Source organism: Agelaius phoeniceus, chromosome 26, assembly GCF_051311805.1.
Source record: "Agelaius phoeniceus isolate bAgePho1 chromosome 26, bAgePho1.hap1, whole genome shotgun sequence".
Lineage (NCBI taxonomy): Eukaryota > Metazoa > Chordata > Aves > Passeriformes > Icteridae > Agelaius > Agelaius phoeniceus.
Genome location: NC_135290.1, coordinates 4,956,588 through 4,979,257, shown reverse-complemented (window position 1 = coordinate 4,979,257; position 22,670 = coordinate 4,956,588). Strand labels below are relative to the sequence as shown.

The 22,670-nt window shown below is 55.7% G+C and overlaps 1 protein-coding gene across 3 annotated transcripts; it reads left to right on the top strand.

Annotated features, from left to right (window-relative positions):
• The first annotated feature begins 357 nt into the window (after window positions 1–357).
• Window positions 358–22,423, top strand: PLEKHM1 (pleckstrin homology and RUN domain containing M1). Of its 3 annotated transcripts, XM_077190833.1 has the most exons (15): window positions 358–430; window positions 1,220–1,473; window positions 1,569–1,639; window positions 2,132–2,289; window positions 5,463–5,544; window positions 7,038–7,285; window positions 8,628–9,257; window positions 10,438–10,762; window positions 13,618–13,852; window positions 14,252–15,154; window positions 16,700–16,845; window positions 16,980–17,173; window positions 17,606–17,669; window positions 18,074–18,231; window positions 21,656–22,423. In XM_077190833.1, exons 5-15 carry the CDS (start codon window positions 5,503–5,505, stop codon window positions 21,849–21,851), a joined length of 3,141 nt encoding a protein of 1,046 aa, XP_077046948.1. In that variant the 5' UTR covers window positions 358–430; window positions 1,220–1,473; window positions 1,569–1,639; window positions 2,132–2,289; window positions 5,463–5,502; the 3' UTR covers window positions 21,852–22,423. The 3 variants fall into 3 exon arrangements, 2 of the variants coding, with proteins under 2 accessions (XP_077046948.1, XP_077046949.1); XM_077190834.1 differs by having other exon boundaries at window positions 1,220–1,639; window positions 13,621–13,852; XR_013185279.1 differs by lacking the exon at window positions 21,656–22,423 and having other exon boundaries at window positions 1,220–1,639; window positions 17,305–17,669; window positions 18,074–18,158.
• Window positions 22,424–22,670: the final 247 nt, after the last annotated feature.

The following is a 22,670-nucleotide window of genomic DNA, read 5'->3' as shown; positions in this document are numbered from 1 at the left end:
CAGTCACCGCAGCTCAGCCTCTGGAGCCACAGCCTTCCCAGGGCCATGATATCATGGGGGCACCCTGCACATATGACAGGGTCCAGGTGTGTCCAAATGTCTGTCCATGTGTGTCTCGCTGTGTTCACGTGTGTGTCCAGCCGTGTGTCCAGCTGTGTGTCCCGGTGTGTCCATGTGTCCAGCTGTGTGTCCAGCCGTGTGTCCAGCTGTGTGTCCAGCTGTGTCCATGTGTCCAGCTGTGTGTCCAGCTGTATGTCCCAGTGTGTCCATGCGTCCAGCCGTGTCCGGCTTCCCGCGCGCGGCCCCGCACGGTGCCCGCGGGGCGGAGCGTGGCGCTATAGATCCCGCCCCTCCGCGCGATGACGTCACGATGGGCGGGGTGTGCGCGCTCCCGGCACTTCCGGGTTTCCCGGCCGGAGCCGCGGAGCCGGTGAGCGGGCGGGGGGGGGGGGGGGGGCCGCGGCTACCGGGGATTCCGGGGCGGTGGGGCCTGACAGGATGTGCGGGGTGAGCGCGGCTCGTGCGCTGCGGGGCTGCCAGGGGTGTGCGGGATGAGGGCCGTGAGGTGCGGGGCTGCCAGGGCTGTGCAGGATGAGGGCCCTGCCAGCGGGACTGCCAAGGGGTGTGCGGGGTGAAGGCCGTGAGGTGCGGGGCGCTGGGGGTGCAGAGTGACGGGGTCTATGGAGGGGTGCGGGGCGCTGGGCGGTCAGCCGCGGTGATCTGACCCTGCGGTGATCGGGGTCTGGCAGGGGGTGCAGGGCTGCAGGCGAGCGCTGCTCCCCCAGCTCCCCATGGCTGGTCAGGCTCCGATCCCTCCCCAGCCCCCCTCGCAGCCCCCGGCCCGCCCGTGGCAGGCCCCGCACGCCTGGGCTGCACTGCCCAGCCAGCAGCCTCGGCCTCTCATTCCTCCTCTCTGTGTCCCCCATGGGGGCACAGCGGGTCAGATGTGCCTTTCCAAGGGGCCCTACTGAGGGTTGGTGTCTGGTCCTCACTTCACCCCGAGGAGTGCTGACACCCCAGATCTCTCAGCCTGTTCCTCCCACCAGCCAGAGATCCCAGCACCTATGGGATCCTTACAGCTTTCCCTGATTTATCAGGTGTTACATTCTCAATAAGTCGCGTTTTCTCACATCAAATGAGCAGTTGCAAACAGGGTCTGGGTAATTCTTGTGTATAACACAGAGATTAAAAAGCCCCTTCCTCCCTTCCTTCCTTGCAGTGACTGCCGTCCCCTGCCGAGGAATGCGAGCCGCCCACCCAGCCGGATGGCACCAGGAACATCCACGGGGAAACTCCAGTGCTGGCAATCCAAAGCAACACAAAAACTGGGAATAGAAACCTGGGAACATCTTGCCTCAACACGCTGGGGCTTTCACAACCTGCTTGGCCTGTGCATGGTGGCTCCAGTGCTGTGGAAAACCAGCCCCAGCTCTACCTGCAGCTCCAGCAAATTGTAGCCTGGTGCAGGAGAAGGTATTAGGCTGAAGGAAATTCCCAGTTTGGAGTGTTTGGGAAGCACAGTGTCACCACCCAGCCTGGGAGCTCAGTGGCTGCTCTTCCTCCCCCAGCTGCTCCTGGGCCCTGCAGGGCAGAAGCTGGACGGGTGCATCAGAGGTGACACTTCTCCAGCCACCACCAGGTTTGTTAGCTGTGACAAATAGGGACGAGGGTGGTGTGGTGGTCCCGTTCCTCACTCCATGCCTATGTTCCTGCTGTGGGAATCACAGCACTGCTACATCAGGCTGGGCACAGGGAAGGAGCCAAAGTCGGACCATGAGGGTCCTGCTGGGGCTCTGTCCTGTCCTAGCCCTTGCCAAGATGTTCCCAGGGGTTTTGTCCTCCAACTAGCCAATCCCCATTCCATGCCACTGGCTTTCCTGCTTCTGGGCTTTCTCTGGGCCCAGCAGGAGCTGTGTCAGAGGAGAGGGCTGTCCCCACAGCAGCCCTTGGACCCACTGTGGCATCAGAGCCCCCATGTCCCCAGGGCAGAGGGTGACTGGCACAGCACTCGTGCTTGGAAAATGACTGGCTCTGTGTCCAGGCCTTGAGTCACCCTCACGCTGCCGTCGTGGGCTGTTGTTTTCCATCCCAGAGCACAGGCAGTGACCTGCTGTTTATTTATAACTCACAGAGCGTCGCTTCTTGGGAGACGGAGGAGCCAAGCTCTGGGACAGAGGCCCTGCTCTGCTGGTATGAACCTTGATTCCAGGTGTTCCCAAAGAATCTGGCTGGTTTGCAGCAGTTTGGGAAATCAGCAGCTCTGCCCTTGCACCGTGACTCTTCTCCTGGGTAGGTCAGGCTCCGTGCCTGGGGTTGTTCCTCACCTCTTTGCCTTTCCCTGCTTCACTCAGGGTGGTGACTGCCGGGAAACCTGGTGGGTTTTCTCTGCTATAGCTGTGCTTGTCTCTGTCTTTGCACATCCATCCCATCTCTTATCTCCCAAGATCACAAGGAACAGCCGTGGCTTTCCAGGATCTGCCTGGAAGTGCTCCAGAGCCCTCTAGGTCTTTCTAGACCCAGTGCCCTGTTCTAATCTCTCTGTGTTTCACCTAAGATTTTATTTGGTGAAATCCTCCTCAAAGCTGCTTCCTTGTGCTCGTTATTCAGGAAAATTCTGTCCCACAGAAGTGGTGCCATGTGGATTCGTGGTGCTGGAATAAACTGGTTGGACTGGTCGGTGTGGGAGTGGAAAAGTCCCATGGTGAAGGTGGTGGGTTGTCCTCCTCAGCTCTCTCCTCCTGCAGGCTCTCGTCTCCTTCTGGAGAAGTGATGCTGGCAAAGGAGAGTGTTTTGGGGAAAGAATTCTCACTTTGTAAAACTTAGATGAAGTCTTTGAAAACCCTCTGCTGTCACCCTTTTCCCTGTGACCAGCTCAGGACTCCAGGGTGGTCCTGGGACTAGAACACCTGTGCTCCCTCCCTGGGCATGAGAAATGCCACCCTGTGCCCCTCCTCAAGTCTCCCACCCTCAGGTCTCACCCTCAGATCTCCCTCAGGTCTCTCACCATTGAGTCTTCTCCCACACCTAGGTCTCCTCTCACCTTAAATTCTCCCACCTTCATTTCTCTCCGGGGGCAGATGTGCCTCTTGTCCTCAGGGTTTAGCAGGAGGTGGTGGGGAAAGGGGCAGAGGCTGCCCAGCCCTGAGGAGCTGGAGCCTCCCAGGTGAGAGGCAGAGATGGGGGTGGCTCCCTGCAGTCCTTGGAGCCCCTCAGTTCCCCAACCCCCCAGCAGCCCCTGAGCCAGTGGTTAACTTTACTGTGCTCCCCCATTTCTGTGTTGCAACACGAGGAGAGGAAATCTTATGACAAGCCACAGTAAAAAACAGTTTCATTTTCTCTGAAATCATCTGTGAACCCTGGAAACATTGAGGATCTGTCCTGGGTTTGGCCCCAAGGAGTTCTTGTCCTACTGCTCTCAGCAGGGCCAGCTGCTGTGGTACCTGCATGGAATGCTCTGAGTCTGGGATGTTCCAGGTTTGGGATGTCTGGATTTGGGCTGCTCCAGACTTGAGCTACTCTGGGTTTGGGCCACTGCAGATTTGGGCCACTCTGGGTTTAAACTGCTCCTGATTTGGACAGTGCTGCCTTCAGGACTGGCTGTGGCCATGGAGGAGCTGCTCAGCAAACCATGGTTCTGCCCAGGCCTGGCAGGAGAGGGGCAGGTTGATGCTGTCAGCTCTGCTCAAAGAAAGCTCTGGGGATTTTGTGTTGGTTTGGAAATAAAATCTGACACATCAATGCCATTGCAAGCCTGTTGTCTGCCAGAGGCAGATCCAGCCCTGTGGCCAACAGCTGGGCTCTCCTTCTCCATTTGGATGGCAAGTGATTCCAGCTTAAGGGAATAGTTTGATAGGACAAGGGGAAGGGTTTCACACTGACAGAGGAGAGGATTAGATGGGATATCAGGAAGAAATTCTTCCCTGTGAGGATGGTGAGGCCCTGGCGCAGGGAAGCTGAGGCTGCCTCTGGATCCCTGGAAGTGTCCAGAGCCAGGCTGGATGGGGCTTGGAGCAGCCTAGGATAGTGGAAGGTGTCCCTGCCATGGCACGGGGTGGCACTTGCTGGTCCTTAAGGTCCCTTCCAGCCCAAACCACTCTGGGATTCTATAAATAAATTCCTTCTCCAGCCTCTCATTTCCTTAGGAAGCTGTGAGCAGTCACAGGGGCTGGAGCAGCCCTCAGACCCCTCTTCATGCCAGGCCCTGCTGTGCCTGGAGAGGGATCCAGCTGTGTCTGGTGAGGGATCCAGCTGTGTTTGCAGAGGGATCCAGCTGTGCCATGGGTATCCTTCTGACACCATATGTTCTGCTCAGAGGCTCCAGGCACAGCTGGGTTTCTCAGACAGCCCCGAAGGAGGAGCAGGGCAGGAAGCCAAGAGTCAGAAGTCAAAGGTCCCTTGTTGTCCCTGCAGTGGCAGCTGACCTGGCCAGGCTGCCCAGACTGTTCAGGTCTTTGCAGGGTTTTCCGTATCAGGAGGACACTGGCTTTTTCTCTGTCTCCCACCAAAGCAGCAGAGCAGCCCTGGCACCCCCCAGCATGGGGAGATGCTGAGGTTCATCTGCCTCATGGAGAACCTGAAGCCTTCCAGTACTTAGAGGGGCTTTTAAAAAATGTGGAGAGGGACTTTACATGGGCAGACAGTGACAGGACATGGAAGAATGGGTTTAAACTAGGAATGGAGATTCAGACTGGATATTGGCAAGAAATTCTTCCTGTGAGGGTGGAGAGGCCCTGTCACAGGATGCCCAGAGCAGCTGTGGCTGCCCCTGTATCCCTGGCAGTGTCCAAGGCCAGGTGGGACGGGGCTTGGGGCAACTTGGGATAGTGGAATGTGTCCCTGCCATGGCAGGGGTGAAACTGGGTGGTCTTTAAGGTCTCTTCCCAACCAAACCATCCTGGCGTTCCATGATTCTTTCCCATCTCCCCAGACAGCTCTGTGCTGATAGGGTCTGTCCCAGCTGGAGCAGTATCACTCCTCTGGCATGTGACAGAGAGCTGAACTGCTGTCACCTCTCTCCAGGCTCTGCTGGGGGATGACACCCCTTGTCCAGGCCACCTAATGCCACTCCCACTTGGATTTTGGGTGCCTTTTCCAGGCTTAGGCATTCCAGGGGACACAGGGACAAGGGGAACAGTCTGTGGCACTGCTGGCCAGACCTGCCTGGGGGCTGCCTGAGGCCCTCACTGGGGTTCATTCCTCCCTCCTGGTCTCCTGGCCATGCTCTGTTTTGCCCGAAACTCTCCTGGTCCCTGGGAAGTGTCCCCAGGCATTGTCCCTGGAATCACAGTACCTTTCCATGTCAGTCACTCCCAGCTCAGATCCCACAGTGTCCTGGCCATGAGCACCTGCAGAATGCCTCAGGGCAGGATCCATCCCTTGTGGGTAGCACTAGGAGCCCTTCCCCTGGCAGGTGAGTGGGGTGGAACCCCTGGGTGCTCAGCCATGCCCTCCTTGTCCCACAGGTGACATGTGAAGGCAGCGTGGGGAGCAGCAGCAGCAGAGATGCATTCCAGCCACTCCGAGGACCCCAAGGAAGCCATCCAGGTGAGCCAGAGCCCTCAGTGCTCCCCAGGCAGCTCCCAGTGCAGCTCCAGGCACTGCTAGGAACAGGCAGGATTTGTAGGTGCTGCCAGCTGGGATTAGGATGGTTTATAGTGGGATTGGAAAGGGATCCTTGATGGTTTGTCTGGGTTGGGGGATTAAAGGAAATAAGGGCTTAAATCACACCTTGGCCTTTGTAAGACCTCATGTGGGGCAGGGAAGGTGCTCAGCTCTGGGACATGGATGAAGAAGCATTGTCCTCCCCAGTTTGGAGTCTCTTCACCCAACTTTGGGAGTCTAAACACATTCAACAAGCAAAATCCAACATCAACAGTTAAACCCAAGTGTTTTATTCTTCCCATGGATGAATCCATGCATGACTGATAAAATCATCTGCACTCTTTATTCTTCTCAGCCCTCAGTGATCCTTCCATGGAGCAACAGACCTGGGGGGCAGCTGAAAAAGCTAGAAAACAGCACCCCAAATAAGGGACACACTGCCCTGGCTGTTGTCCTTGAGCTACACCTGCTGGGAATCTTATTTAGATGCTGAAAAAAATATCCCAGGCTGGAAATTTAATATGGGTTTGTGCAAGCCAACCCAGGCTGGAGTTAAAATGTGCAGAGCCCTGCTCAGGGAACATTCAGCATTTGCTGGGAATGCTGCGTGGTGCTGAAACATGGATTGTTTGGTTGGAATTTGAGGAGGAATTTGTGGTGTTTTCCAAGTGCCTGCTGGGAAACACAACCTTGATTTAAAATAAAGGTAAAATAACGATTGGTTGACATATCCAGGCTCAGTTGCTTTAGGAAAAATCTTTTCCACTGGCATGAAATTGCTAAATTCACCAAACTGGCTGCTTTTGACTGGTGGAAGAGGAAGTAAAGGTGCTGGAAGGCAAAATGCCCACATCCCTGAACCCACTGAGTCTCTCTGAGGACAGCAGCTGAACCCCGATGTCCTTCCAAGCCCTGATGTTTTGGGGCCCGTCCCCTGAGTGTTTAGCCAGCACAGCCAGTGAGGTCGATGGCTTTGATTTCTGCTGGCAGCCCTGTGTCACATGTCACATGCTGCTTGGGCTGACCTGCACGAGCTCAGGGGATCCATTCCCTCCTCTGAGTTTCTCCTTTCTCACCCACACTTAATCCTCGTGTTTCCCCTGAGAGAGTGCCTGGAAAGAACCAATTCCTTCTTCCCCATCCCCTTAATCCAGTTCCTGTCTGCAGACAAAGCACCACACGCTCTAAAGGCAGCCCCAGTTCTGAAACACCAGCTAAAATTGCATAAATTATTATTTTTATAACAAAATAAGCCAGATGACAGGAGTGTGAGTCCCCAGCTTGACCGGTTCAGCCGCTCCAAAGAGTGAGGACGAGGCAGGAGTCGTGTGGTGCTTCACTGTGGATAAGCCTTACTGTTTTTTGAGCTCTTATACATTAAATCCTTCCTAATATTTTCACTTTTATAATCCAAACCCACACCTCCTGTCTTGCAGTTGATCAAGAAGCAGCTGGTGAATGCCATCAAGGCTCTGCAGAAGCAGTACGTCAGCTCGGACGCCGTGGTCACCAGCGATGATGGCAACGCCAACACGCTCTGCAGTGCCCTGGAAGCTGTGTTTGTGCACGGCCTGAAGGCAAAGCACATCAAGGCAGAGAGTGGGGGGAAAGGGAAGAAATCAGGGGGTCGAGGCCCCCTTCCCCAGCCAGTCTTTTGGGGCCTGCTGAAGAGCATCACACATCGGTGAGCGGCTCTTGCTGCTGGCAGGGATTCACGGGCTCAGGTTTATCCCTTCTTTTGGTGCTGTCAGGTTCAGGGAATGAGGAGGATGGCTCTATGAACAGATATGTCTTTCCCCATCTGTGTGCTCAGTCCCCTCAGCTGCAGGGAAACATGCTCTCACAGGGCTTTGGGGTCCCTGCCCAGGACCCTGGGAGATGGAAGTAGCAGTGAAGCCCCTGCAGTGCCAAGAGGGGCTCAGCCCCAACATCCCTGCTCAGTGTGTGCTGGGGGTGAGCTGATGTCCCCAAAAACTTGAGAATTGAAACTGAAGGCACATCCCTTTCTTATTTATTTCTGGGTGCCAGGCTGGATTTCTGAGCCCAGTGGAGCCCCAGTGGCCACAGTGGTCTCCAGCAGTGGCTGCTCATGCACAACACACGGATCAGGGCTCTCTCCTGGCCTGGATCTGCTGGGACTGGTTGGCCCCGTTTCCTCATGTCCCAGCCAGCCTTTAAGGAGGTCTCTCCTGAGTGATCACTGTTTACTGGGTTTTTCTAGACACTCCCTAAGTCAAGTTCACACACAGTAAATAACAGCCCACACACAAATTGTTCTGAAAGCCTCATCCAGTTCCATCACCAACTCCTGAATTATGAAAGAGTGGATGAAAATAACTCTTTCACATGCTAGGGGGGATATTTTTGTGCCCTTTGAAGGTTTTTTTCTTCTGTCTTGAGAGACAGATTAGGAAAGAAGTCTTACAAAACCTTTGCTCTGGTTTTTGAGGTGTGTGAGTGAGCTGGGAGCAGGGAGGATCAGGGAGCATGGTGTCACTGTTGAATTTTAGGGAAGAGCAGCTGAATTCAGGATTTTGGGATTACTTGAGCTCAACCCCAGCCAGGTTGGTTTTTTGGGGCTGCCACAACACTTTTCACTGTGTTTTGACTGCTTTCAAATTTGAAGTGAGAATTTAGACACATGGTTGTCACCAAGGAGGATCCAGCCAGCACAAACCCCACAAATAGACAAGGACAGCAGGAATTCTCTGCATCATTTAGTGCAAGCAATGGATGGGAGATGCCTCCAGTCAGAGTGAATGGTCAGCCAGAGGCGCTGCAGGGCTGCCTGGGGTCCTTACCAGCATATTTAGTTTGGGCCATTCAGGAGCCATCTCCCTCCATGGAAAACCACACTTTCCATGAAGGAGAGAGATTTTCCACAGCTTGTTTTATCCCAGCTCCTGAACTCCCTGTAGCAGAGCAGGTTGGACAGTGTCTGATGAAGGCTCTGGCCCTCCTGCACCCCACAATAGACCAAAACAGAGCCACTCACTCCTGTTCTGTTCTTTTTCCTCTTTTCCCAGGAATATTGTCTCGGAGCTGGAGCAGCTGATGTTTATCAACACGGACGTGGGGCGCTGCCGGGCCTGGCTGCGGCTGGCACTGAATGATGGCCTCATGGAGTGTTACCTGAAGCTGCTGCTGCGGGACCGGGCCCGCCTGCACGAGTACTACCAAGCCCCAGCCGTGCTCCTGGATGCTGAGGAGTGCGAGTTTCTCCTCTGCTACTTGCAGGGTTTATCCTCCTTAACCTTCGAGCTCTCCTATAAGTCAGCAGTTCTGAACGAGTGGACCATCACCCCGCTGTCCCTGTCGGGTCTGTGTCCTGTGTCCGAGCTGCTGGAGCCCCTCACATCCTCTGAACCCCGCAGGAAGGCATCACTGGGCTCCATCTCCCAGTCCTCGGGGTCGGATGAGATTGAGATCCAAGCCCCTGTCCTGCCCATCAGCAAAGCCAGCAGCAAGATCAAGCTCACATCGTCCTCGCTGAGCCTGAACACCACGAGCTCATCGCAGCTCTCGTCCAGCCTGGGCTCCGACAGCCTCCCCCCGGCGCCGTGCGCCCGCAGCCCCGAGCGCGCCGAGGAGCCGCTGTCCTGCGACTCCGACCTGGGCACAGCCACCGCCGAGGACCTGGACAGGTCCCTGCAGGAGTGAGTCTCTCCCCACATCTCCTCTCCAAAGGGGTTTTTGACCCTCTCTGGGCTCTTGTTATTTTCTCTCTCTAGGCAGGAAGCCTTTCTCCCTGTATGTCTTTAACAAGCTCTTTTTCCCTTCTGGAAGGAGCTTTTGTTCTTTGCACAAACTGCTCGGCACGGCTTGTTGAGACGCTACTGCCAGTGCAGATGAACTCATAGCCACTGAAGTGTGTATGTCCTCTTTACGAGGGCAGAAACGTCAGAAAAATGCTGCTCCCTGGTTTCAGGAATGTAACATCTTCCTGGAGTACACTGGGGGATGCTCCAGGGCTTTCCACAGGGGGAAAGAAATGAGTTTGGTCACAGGGATGGGTTGTAATTTGCAGCTTCAGCAAATCATTCAGAGAGGGAGGTTGTTGGTTTGTCATCCTTGTGATTTATCCCTGCCAAGCATCCAGAACAAAGATTTCCAGGGTTATATAAGCTCTGAGTAATCTGTAAATATTTTGCCTGTCACCTTTAGAGTGTGACTCTGAGGGAGCCGAGCCTCGGGGTGATGCCTCTTCCCAGTCTTCAGGAAGAGTTGGAGCTGCAGACTCTGCTTCTCCACCTATAACAGCATCATTCCCTACTTCCAGGATTTTGCATCTTCCAATGATCCTGGAAGAGCTGCCTTGATTGGATTAAACTCGTGATGGAGATGCTCCTTTGAGTTTTAATCTTGGGCTGGTTTAATTCTGGGGCTGGCAGCAGAGTGGGACCACGGGAACAGCCAATCCTCTGGCCAGGCTCCACTGTTAATTGCTCATTAATGAAAACAGTTGGAATTTGGCATATGATCCAAGGCTGGATTTGTGTCCAGGAGCTATACGTGGGGCTGGGGCTGTGGGGAGCACCCAGTGCTGTCCCTCCATTCACCAAATTTAACCCCATTCATGGATGTAATTGGGAAGTGCTCCCTTCACAGGCAGAGTCCTGCTCCATGCCATGGGGCTGGCACTGCTCTGTGGGGCACAAATCTCACATTTTTCTGTTGTCATCACTGGGATTCTCCAGCCATGCTGTGCTGCCATCCCACAGAGGCCAGCAGTGACACTGAACCCTTTTTACATGGTTACAACTTGCAGTAATGGGCCGGGGGCTTATAGGTTTTGTTATTGGGCTGCCTTCAAACCGATCACTTTTCCATTTCAAGGGTGCTGTCCGAGTTCAGCAAGGCCAGGCCCAGCCCCGACGCCCCGGAGGGACGGCTGCTCCCCAGCGTGCTGGGCTGCTCCCCCCAGCCACCCCCAGGCCCCCCAGCACCGCCCAACAGGGCACAGCAGGAGCCTCCCCCCGGCAGGGACATCTCTGCTGGGACAGCAGCCCCCAGGCACGGGGACAGAGATGGCAGCAGCACCTCCGCAGCTCCAGCCCCCCGGGAGGGTCTGGGCAGAGCCAACAGCAGCGGCAGTGAGGGGAGCCAGGCTGTGCGCAGCCCCACGGCCCAGCAGCTGCTCTCTCCCCTGCCGGGGTGTCCGGTACGTGCTACAGCTCCCTCCCTTCCCATCTCCTTGGGTTTGTATCCTGTGGTAAAGGGAAAAAAAACTGGGTACAGCTCCAATAGGCACTGCTTTTCTAGGATCAGGGAATCCCAAAATGGTTTGGGTTGGAAAGGACTTAAAGTTCATCAGTTTCCCCCCCTGCCATGGACAGGAACACCTTCTGCTAGACCAGGTTGCTCCAAGCCCCATCCAACCTGGCCTTGGACACTTCCATGAATAGATTTCTCCAAACTCCTATCTTCCATGCTGCTCCCACTTGGTTATCAGCGATGATTCCCACCCCGTGGAGCTGTGGCCATGCAGCTGCCTCAGGAGAAACTGGATCAAAGTCTGTGTTCCCTAATGAAAGAGGCACCAAAGCTTTTGAAGCCCTGCCTGGCCTGTCAGTCATCCCTCTCCAGGAGCAGCTGCTGCAGGAAGTTTTGGTTTTGTTAGGGATATCTGGAGAGGGGTGAGCACTTGCACAAATCTGGCTGTGGGCTGTGTGCAAGTGATAAAACAGCCCCAGAGTCGAGGTTCTCATGGGGACTTTTCTTCATTTCTGGGCCACGTAAGCGGAGGGAAGAGGGTTGACTGGACAGGAAATAAACTGGTTTCCCAGTGGGAAAATCCTGCTGCAGCACATCTGTTCCCAGAGTGGGATGGCATTCCCGGGTGTTGGTCTTGAGCAGCGGCGGATTTCCCCTGCTGCCACCGGGAGCTGATCTACATCCACTGGCCTCTGCTTGTAGGAAACCCTTTGAACAGCCCTGTCCTAATTCCTTACTGACTGTTCCGTCCTGGTTCCCATTGTTTCCATGCTGGTTCCCATCCTTTCCATGCTGCTGAGGGTAGGATGTACCTCACACCCCCCAGACCATTTCTCCTTTTGCTCTCTGCTCTTCTCGGTTCCCTCCCGCTTATCCCGTTTCCGCTGCTTCCTCGTGGCCCAGAGCCAGTTTGACCTAATCTATGTATAACATACTGTGTCAACAGGAAATTCCCCCTGCTCTCCATGACTCATGGAGCAACCTCCATTCCTGCCCCAGGAGTAATCCAGGAGCTGCCACCCGTGATCCTCCCCAAAGGGTGGTGACAGCTCTTCTGCTGTCACTTCGGTTGTTATTCAAAATAAAAGGCTCTTGGGAGGCTGCAGAGGGGAGTTGAAAGGATGTTCCTGTTGGGATGCAGCCCAGGAAGGGTCTAGGAATGCTGCTCCCTTGTGCCAAGACACTGAGCTGGATTGTTTTTTCCTCCTGGTGTTTGCTCAGGGACCTTGTCCCAGAGTCTTGCTCCTTTCAGGAGGAATTTCTTCACTTCAGGCATTGGAAGGGGCTGCCCAGGGAAGTGGTGGAGTCCCCATCTGTTGTAGTGCGTTCTTATATTTTGTAATACTTTGAAGTAGTTGGTTTTGTATCCCCATGTTTTTCCCAAATGGCTTATCCCAGACTGTACCCCCTCCCCTCCTTTTCCCTCTACTTGTGTTATCCCTTTCCTGGGATAAGATCTCCAAAACCCCCACCCTGGCTCTCTGCCAGTCACCTCGACATCCCAGCCCCCTACCTAGAAGTTTCGGTCCAAGTTGTCGAGTGATTAGCCAGGGGCCAAGGGTCAGCCCCCCAAGTCCTGCCCCATACGCTGTTTTGTATGTCTATCCCCCCAGCACCCATCCCCCAGAGATACCTATTGGTCAGTAGGATTTTATCTATGTTAGTTTCCTCCCCCCTTTAAATGTAAGCTCCAAACGTCCCCCAGCGCTCTCGGCAGGAACCCCCTGAGGTACAGGAGCTCCCTCGGGACTCCTTAATAAAACCTTGGAATACCCCCTGCTGGGAGACGGCCCCTTTCCTCTTCCACCAACGTCTCGGTCGTCTCTGCTGCAGCGAAGGCAACCAGCCTGAGTGCCCTCAGCACCCTCGGGGCACAGAGAGTGTCTCCCCGCAGTCGGTCGTGGTGGGGCTACCCCCCCCACTCTCTGCCGACCCGGGTAAGGCCCAGGGACTTGAGAGGCTTGCAGAGAGACTGGGACACCCATCCCTAGAGGTGTCCAAGGAATGCCTGGACATGGCACCCAGTGCCCTGGTCTGGTGGTCATTGGGCATAGCTGGGACTCAAAGGGCTTTTCTCTCTTAATGATTCTGGGATTCTTGTAACCAGAAAAGCTCCTGGAGAAGCTACAGCCATATTTTTTTCAGCTCATGGATCTCATCCTCTCCTGGCACATGCAGACAGAGGCTTCTTCTGCTTTCCCTGCCTTATTTTTCCCCTGCACAGCTCAGGCCCCTGTAGCATCCTCTTGTGAGCAATAGGTCTGTGTTTCACCCTGGACATCTCTGTGCCTCTCCCCATCTCTGTTCTTCCTGGTGCTGCTACTCCAGCTCATGCCCTTCCATGGCAGGGCTGGAATTTCACCCCCATCAGTAAAACCCCACGGACCTGTGGTCACTGCAGGGAATGTGCTCTCCTTCCACAGTGATTTTAGGGAGAGAGAACTGATTAATTTTGGACTTCATTATCCCACCAGAATACAGTCTCAGTATTTTCCAGTTGTTGACACAGTTCCATGGATCACTCTCTGACTGGAGGGAGCAGGGGAGCCGTCCACCTGGGAATGTCTAGCAGAAAATCAGACAGTCATGGAATGGTCTGGGGAGGAAGGGACCTTAAAACTCATCTCATTCCCAACCTCCTGCCGTGAGCAGGGACACCTTCTATTAAATCCACACATCAGTGCCTGGGATTTGGGCTGTGCAGGAGCAGCCCCTGAGAAGGGGTTGCTGTGGATGTGTGTGTTTGAGGGGCACAGGGTATTGGATGAGCTTAATAATTCATAATATTTCCATTTTTAACAGAAGAGCTGGATCTCAGAAGATGATTTCTACAGACCTCCCCCGGGAGAGAGCAGCAGGAGCAGGGCTGACACCAACGGCTTTGGGCCAGAGGGGGACAGCGAGGGGCCAGCCCCGGGGCTCATCAGTGCTCTGGACTTGGAGAGGCTCTCAGTGCCATCCTCAGACACTGGGAAGCCCAAAATGTCCCCAGAGCGGGAGCAGAAGGGCTTCAGCGTGGTGCACCGCAGGCAGATGGGTACGTGCCACCTCCTGCTGCCCTCGGGGGCTGCTCCAGGTGGGGATGGGCTGGCTGGGGAGAGCCGTTAGCTGGTGGGAGCTGATGGCAGCACTGGGAGCTACAGGAGGCAGTGGAGCAGCTTCCTAAGCCATTACTGAGCCCAGGGAAGCTCTGATGGATGGGAGAAAGTCAGTCCACCCTGTGGGACACCTGTCCTTTATCTCACTTGTTCCTGGCCTCAAAACCCAAATGCAGGTGGACACCAAGGTCCCGTCAGCTCCTGCCCCAGCCCACCATGTACCAGCGCTGGCTCTCACCCCTGCTGCGCCTCTGGGTGCTTGCTTTGAGCCCCTCTTGGCTTTCCTCTCCCCACTAGCTTCCCCTCTCTCACTCAAACTGAGCCTTCTCTTGCCCCAGGTCTTTCCAACCCTTTCCGCGGGCTGCTGAAGCTGGGCAGCCTGGAGCGGCGCGGAGCCATGGGCATTTGGAAGGAGTTTTCCTGCGAGCTGTCCCCGCTGGAGCTGCGGCTCTTCCTGGACCATGAGGAGAGGATCTGTGTGGAGACCTTCTCCCTGCTGCGCTGTGAGTCCCTGGCACTGAGCCAGGACGGCCGTTTTGAGCTGGTGTTCCTGGGCAAAAAGCTCTTCCTCAGAGCCCCTTCCCAGGACGAGGCCGAGGACTGGCTGGACAGGATCCGCGAGGCGCTGCGCAAGTGCCGGCCGCAGCTGGAGGAGGAGGACTGGGAGACTCTGGAGTGTTCCGAGGATGGAGGCGAAGCCCAGCCCGTCCAGGGCGATTCCAGTGCTCTCCATCACAGTGATGTGCCTGGGAACAGCTTGGACTGGAGTGCAGCTCCAGAAGCAGAGCTGGATGCCATCAAAGAGACTGTTCTGTACATGGACGTGGACAAAACCTGGGTCCCGTTTATTTTTTCCCTGTCTCTAGAAACTCTGAAGTGCTTTAAAATCAGAAACAATGACAAAATTTTAAGCAACAGTTATGGCATAGAGACCATCCAGGACATCCTTCCAGACACCAGCCTGGGGGGACCCTCCTTCTTCAAGGTGATCACCTCCAAGGCTGTGCTGAAGCTGCAGGCTGAGAGCGCGGAGGAGGCGGCCTCGTGGCGGGAGCTGGTCCGAGAGGTGCTCATGTCCTACCTGGAGGGTGCTGAGGAGGCACTCACCCTAGGGGGCAGCTTGGATGGGCACTCCCAGGTGGTCCTGAAGAACATTGTGAAGGAAAATGGCTTCTTGCTGCAGTACCTGGTGGCCATCCCCATGGAGAAGGGCCTGGACGCGCAGAGCTTCATCTGTGCAGGTACAAACCATGGAATGGTTTGGGTTGGAAGGACCCTAAAGCCCCCCCAGTCCCACCCCCTGCCATGGACAGGGACCTTCCACTATCACAGGGTGCTCCAAGCTCTGTCCAAGCTGGTCTTGGGCACCCCCATGGACGGGGCAGCTGCAGCTTCTCTGTTTTCCCAGGAATCCCAGAAGCACAAGATTTCCTTGGTGGGGCTTCGTGTCCCAGGCAGGGGCACCTTTGGTGTCCTGTGGGCACAGGGTGAGCCCCCCCTGGTGAACCCCCATCCCACCCCAGCCCAGTCCATCTGGGATGTTACTGGGCTGCCATTTAAGATGCTTTTGGCACAGACAGTGGGAAACTGGGGTTGAAGCAACCTTAGGTAGATCAGGAAGCTCAGGACTCTCTTCCTGGGCATTTTGAGGCCCCAGCCTGTGGGGAAAGCGCAATCTGGAGCAGTTTTTCCAGTAAGGCAGCACGGGAGCGGGGATTGCCATGGGTGTGACGGGCTGATTTTGCAAAACAATCATTTACCTTTCCCCTGACGCCTCTCAGCACACAGGGAGATTCTGGTGGCACCTTCACTGACCTCCACAGGAGCTGTAATTTGCTCTTTACCTTGCTAAGTTAATTAAATTTCAGATTTCTCTCCTGCTTCAATTATATTTCTTGTACCCTCCAGCAGGTTGGGATTTTTCTTTTAATCTGTCTCCTTTTTTAATATAATTTTTTTTCTGGTCTATTTGGTCTCTGCCTTCCCTTCCAAGCTCTGTCCTTCATCTTCCACCTCCCCACAGCTGGAAGCCACAAACCAAAAAGACAAATTCCCAGTTTTTCTGTGTAGGTTTTCTTTAGGGATCTGCCTGCCCTGGTTTCACCCCCCCCTCCCAGCCTGACACCTGATGTGTTTCCTTCCATCTCAGAGTAATCAGCAATAAGGCTGGTTTTTCTTATTAATTCAGAAAACAACACGTGATCTCCATGAATATTTTGGGGGGATGAGCTCCAGCTATTCCAGAGTGCAATGGATGAGGGTAGGGAAGCCAAGATGGGTTCCACACTGCTATAGTAAAGGTTTTTTTGGGTTAATCCATCCTGATCTCATCCCTTGCAGATGAGGTTTTGGTACCCTGTGACATCAGCAGAAAAGAAAAAGGCTGAGTGAAGGCAAAATAGTGCAAAGGCTACTGGTGGAGGTGATGGGACAGCAAGTGGGATTTAGGTTCTTCCCTAAACCACTGTGATGTTGCCAGATTTCACTTTTCCTAAAAAAAAACCCAAACAATTGAACCACTTGATGGATAAAAGTGGGTTTACAGATAGTTCAGCCTCCTTTTTATAGAGAAAAAGTGAAGCAGGAACTGTTGAATCATTACAGGCTTAAATCCATGAGGAGGGGACTGGAGGCCTTGCACTGAACATCCTAGAGGTGCTTTAGTTGGTCTCTGCCCTTTTCCAAAACTTCATTGCTCAATTCCACGCTGCCAGAAGTCCCTCCCCATCTGGCAGTGGTGGCAGAGGCTGTGGGCAGCAGTCCCCTGTCACCCCCTGCTCCCGCAGGCTGCTCCCGCCAGATCGGCTTCTCCTTCGCCAGGCCCAAGCTCTGCGCCTTCTCGGGGCTCTACTACTGTGACAGCTGCCACAGGGACGAGGAGAGCATCATCCCCTCCCGCCTCATCCACAACTGGGACCTGACAAAACGGGGGGTGAGTCCAGCATCTGCTTCCTGAGGGTCCATCTGGGCATTCCCTGCACAGGCAGTGCCCAACCCAAACCTCCCTCCGAGCTCTGGGGCTGCTCCATGCTCTGTGTCCACCTGTGCCCTCTCTCTGTGCTCCAGGTGTGCAAGCAGGCCCTGAAGTTCCTGACACAGATCCGAAACCAGCCTCTGATCGACCTGAGGCTGGTCAACGAGAGCCTCTACGAGCACGTGGAGAGGATGGGGCGGATCCTGCGCAGCCGGGAGCAGCTGAAGCTCCTGGGGGATTATCTCATCATGTGCCGCAGCGGCGCCCTGAAGGAGCTCAGCAAGCGGTGAGCTCCCTCCTGGGGTGACATTCCTCTCTCCTATGGGCTCCTGGTCCCCCTCCTCACTCACCATGGGAGCAGGGAGTGGTGCTGCCAAGGCTCAGGCTGGTTTTTCCCTCCATGTCATCTGCTCTAAGGAGTTATCCGTCTGTTGGCTGGGTCAGCACAATGAGCTGGGACTCAGGAAACACCTTCCTGGCTGAGGAGCTTCTGGCTGGACAGGAAACACCTGGCAGAATAGATGAGATATTTATTTTCTTTTTTCCCCCCCTTTGAAATGCTCTCACATGATTTCCAGTGGCGGGATTTGGGATGTGAAAATGAGCTCTGCAGTGATTCACTTTAAAAGGCTGCTTCATCCAGGTTGCTCCTTGCTCCAAAGCTCTGGGAGGTGTGGTGGAGACCATCTACCCCCTTCTTCTCTGTGCTTCTTTGCAGGCTTGATCACAGGCACTACCTCCTGGAGTGTCCCCACAAATACAGCGTGGCTGATCTGAGGCAGGTGAGAGCCATGTATGGTAATAGAATCACAGAATGGTTTGGGTTGGAAGGCACCTTAAAGACCACCCAGACCCACCCCTGCCATCCAGTTCCACCTCCCACTAGACCAGATTGCTCCTAGCCCCCTGGCCCAGTTGTTGGGGTTTTCCAGGTGAAAACGCCCCAGTGTCTGTAGGGATGCCACATGCTGCTCCTTCAGCAGGAGGTTCCCAGCAGTTGGGTTTTCAGTGATCCCCAAGCCAAGAGCCCCATCCTGGCAGGCTGTGGGTGCTGCTCTCAGCAGTCCGGGGTCCCACTGCACCCCAGGCTTGTGGGCTGGGGGTTGTTTTGGAGGACATCCCTGCCTTCAGGTGGAGCCCAGAGGATGGGTGTGCCACAGCAAACACTGACCCCTGTGTCCTCCAGATCGCTGAGGGTGCCTTCGAGAGCTTCCTGCAGTCGCTGCTGCAGTTTGCATCTCACCACGTGTACAGCTGTGACCTGTGCACCCAGCGAGGCTTCATCTGCCAGATCTGCAACAGCAGCGACATCATCTTCCCCTTCGAATTTGACACTACCACCAGGTGAGTGAGCTTCTCAGCACCCCTGCCCATCCTGCTGCAGCCAGGGCACCCAGGGTCACAGCCTGCATCAGGCCAGGAGCCCCAGCCAACCCCTGAGTTCTGGTCACAGACCCCACTTGCAAGGCATGGGGGGAACTGGAAATGGCTCTGAGGTGGTTCTGCATCCTCGTGATGCCTGAAACCTTGTGGTTCCCATGTGGTGCCCATGTCCTCATGGAAGCTCTGTCTTGATCTCCTACATTCTTGTGGGAGCCACATCCTCCTAGTGCCCATGTCCTCATGGGAGCCCTGTCTTCATGTCCCACACTCTTTTGAGAACCACATCCTCGTGGTGCCCATGTCCTCGTGGTGCCCACGTCCTTGTGGTTCCCCCATCCTTGTGGGACTCATCCTCACATGCCCACATCTTCATGCCTATGTCCTCATGGAACCCATCAGCTCCAGGGTGCTCCAAACTAAATCTGGGCTGTTTGGGGTGGGAGCAAACTGTCCTCACAGAGCCAAGATGTCACCAAGAGAGGTGGCAGAGCCACCAGCACCTTGCTGTCAGCCTGCAAAGGCCTTGCTGGGTGCCAGGGCAGCCAAGGGGCTGGAGGGAGTAAGAGGAGGAGGAAGGTTCTGCATGACCCTGTCTTGCTCACCTGGCCATTGCCTCTCGCACTCAGGGTCAGTCTGACCCCTTGCAGGGGCTGCAGGAGGGAAGGGGAAGCAGCAGTGGGATTCTCCTACATCCCTCTACAGCCATGGAAGGAAGGAAGGACACATGGACACAGATTTCATAGAATGCCAAAATGGTTTGGGTTGGAGGGACCTTAAAGCCCATCCAGTGCCACCCCCTGCCATGGGCAGGGACACCTTCCAAGTCCTGTCCAAGCTGGCCTTGGACCCTTCCAGGGGTGGGGCAGCCACAGCTGCTCTGGGAGCAGAGGTGGATGGGAGCAGCACTGTGGGATGTGCTGGGACAGGCTGAGGATGTTCCCAGCAGGAGAGGGGTGATACTGGCTCTCACTGGGGTTTTCCCCTGCCCACAGAGCTCCCATTCCTCACAGGCAGAGGGACCTGTCCTGCAGAGGGGTCAGCTGTGGGTCAGGGTGCAGCAGCTGGACAGGAGTTGGAATCAGGATGGGGATGGTGCTAGAGGGTAGCTCTTACCCCCATCAACCTCAGAGTTTGCTAAAGTCAAACCCTTCCAGCCCAGGAGCCTGCTCCACTGTAGCTGGAGAGATCCCCATCTCCATGGTTATGCCGTAGAATTGTGGAATCATTCAGGCTGGAAAACCTCTGTAAGATCATCGAGTACAGTTCCCCCAGCACTGCCAGGGTCACCACTGACCCATGTCCTCAGGTGTCACATCCACAGGGCTTTGAAATCCCCGCAGGGATAGTGACTCCACTATTTGCCTGGGCAGCCTCTGCCAGAGTTGGACAACTATTTCAGTGAAGAAATTTTCCATAATATCCAACCTAAACCTCCCCTGAGGCAACTTGAGGCCATTTCCTCTTGTGCTGTCTTGGCCTATTTGGCATTGAGCACAATCCTGGCAGAGAGATTTCACAGGCTCATGGGCTGCGTGGTCTCACTTTGCCTGGCAATCCCTAAAAGTGAGCAGCAACACCCAGAACCTGCAGAAACCACCACGGATACCGGGATCCGTGGGTGCTCCGTGTGTTCAGGGCTGCGAGTATTTCCGTGGAGGAGGAGCAGCGCTGCTCGCTCCCCTCCCCGCCACAGGGACAGCACTGAGCTCATTATCGAGGACAACAACATCCCCAGGGGACAGATTTTCACTGGAAAAAGAGCAGCCGGGCTCTGGAAAGTGCTGGCATGCAGGGCTGAGCTGGCTGCCGGCCGGCCGGAGGTCTCGTGTCCCGTGGAGCCGAGCTCTGAAGTTTGTTGACGTCTTTCTTTCTCACCCCGACGGAGGAGGTTGTACAGCAGGAAAGCGGCTCAGCCGACATGAACGCGGCTTCCTGCCCCTGTGCCCGCCCCGGCCCGCCGGGTCACACCGGCACTGCTGCAGGATGTGCCTGCAGCGCCTCAAACAATGACCCTGCCAGCGCAGGACCCTCTCCTGCTCCGGCAGCTCGGGGGGAGCTGGAGGCAGGAGATGCCGATTCTAGCTCAGAATCACACCGAGTAAAAGGTGGCTTCCCAAATCGCCCAGTGCCTGGGGAGCAGCTGCCACTGCTGCTGATCCAGAGAGGCCACGTGGAAGTGTGTTCCACCAGGGCAATGGGTATTTTCCATCCCAAATCTTGCCCGCCCATGCACCAGCCTTTTCCTGCTCAGGGTTTGCAGCTCCTCTCCAGAGCAGGATTTCACCCCAGCTGTGATGTTGTCACCCAGCTGTGATACTCAGGATTTGCAGCTCCTCTCCAGAGCAGGATTTCACCCCAGCTGAGATGCTGTGGTCCCTTTCCTGGCACTGCTGGGTGTTTCTCTGCCTCTGTCCCACGCATCTTTTGGGGAATTAAGGTGTTTCATGCTGTTCACACATGGATTGTACACCAGGTATTTGCACAGTGAAAGTAAATGTGGCTGCCCCGCTGGCATGTGGCTGAGCCACATTTTACAGCCACTGATGAGCTGGGGATCACAACCCAAAAATTGACCTCAGTTCTCATAGCAGGGACGTTTCTGCTGGTGAATGAGCAGTGAAACCCCTGCCCAAGCTGGAGTCCTTCACAGGGTGTCACATTCCTGCTGCTGCTGAGCCAGATCAGGGAGCTCTGACACCTCCACGGAGTCACCTGCTCAAGGGCAGCTCCCTCCTGGCTGCCTGTCCTGTCCCTGCAGCTCTGCTGTCCCCACATGCAGGTCTTGCTGTCAGGGCGGGCTCTCCCACCCCAGCCATGGCAAGCAGAGGGTCCCCAACAGCGATGCTGTCACAGGAGTTGGTGATGAGGGATCTGTGTCAGGGGTTGGTGTCACGAGATTGGTGTCAAGGGATCAGTGAAACAAGGGTGGATGTCTGGGGTTTGGTGTCACAGGGTTTGTTGTGCAGGGGGTGTTGTCACACCCTCGAGCTGCACTCAGTGAGAGCAGGGCACAAACCTCAGCTCAAACCTCACTCCCGTCTCTCTGACACATTGGCAGCGCCCACCATGCTCCTTCCGGCCCAGCTCGCAGCTGCTGGGGAGGATGGGGAGCTGCTGGGGTGGATGGGGAGCTGCTGGGGAGGATGGGGAGCTGCTGGGGAGGATGAGGGGCTGCTGGGGTGGAGAGGAGCTGCTGGGGTGGATGTTCCACTCGAGCAGCTGCTCCTGCACTCAAGGCTCCTCCTGAGCCGCAGCTGGGGCTCTGCTCAGCGAGTGCTCAGAACACACCAGGACAGGGAAGTGTCCCCTGGTTCAGTGGGGGAAGTTTACTCTTTGTTCTGACGTTCCCAACACAGTGGGTTTCGTTTTTTCCTTCTTTTCCCAGGTGCAGTGAATGCAAAACCGTCTTCCACCGGGACTGCCACGCCCGGGCCCCGGCGTGCCCGCGCTGCGAGCGGCGGCAGCGCTACCAGCGGCAGCTGGAGGCCAGCACAGAGCCCAGCCTGGAGCCCGGCACTTACCTCGACACTGCCCTGGGAGCGGGGATGGCGGGAGGGACAGAGCAGAGCCCCCCTGCCTGAGAGCCCGTCCTGCGCCTGGCCCTGCCCTGGGGACAGGGACAGTGTGGGGTGGGTGCTCCTGCCCTGCGGAGGGACCTTCTGCCCACCCAGGGCTAAAGAAGGGCTGGAAGAATCCATCCCCCTTCAGACTAACCGGGTGCTGTTCCCTGCCACCCTCCTGGTGCCAGTGTCCCCTTCCAGTGGAACCCAGCTGCTCTTCAGGGTGTCAACCCAGAATTTCAGTCAAGGGTGTGGAGAACTGACATTGATCAAAGCTCTAGTTTTTTAGGATACTGAAAACCGGTATTTTTTTACATGGGGGTTTTGCACATCTGGGCTGCTCTGGGTGGTGGATCCACGCAGGGAGGGGACAAAGTGACACTTGTGCCTTTAGGGACCTGCATGCCCCAGGGGGACCGTGGGTGCCCCGAGCATCTCCCGCTCAGACAGCCCAGCCAGGGCCGTGGCCTCCAGGAAGAGCTGGGGAGAGCAGGGCTGCTCCTCCCGGCCTGCTGCTGCTCATCCTTGGGAGAAATTTTATTTTCCTTTAACCCCTCCCCACGCAAAGATAATTAAAGTCTATTTAACAACAAGTGAAACGATTTCTGAGTTTACTTCTCCGCAGCGGGACGTCATCACAGTTTGAACCTGACAGGGTGTCTGTGGGAAGAGGATCGGGAATGGGGATGCTGCCAGTCCTCCATCCTCCCTGCCCATCCCCCGTCCTTCTTGCCCATCCTCCTGGGTTTTGCTTGGACAAGTGGTTGGGGGTCCCTTCCCCATTTCCCTGCCCCATTTTCCTTCCCAGCTGCTCCCCACTGGTTTCAGCTTCTCCCATTG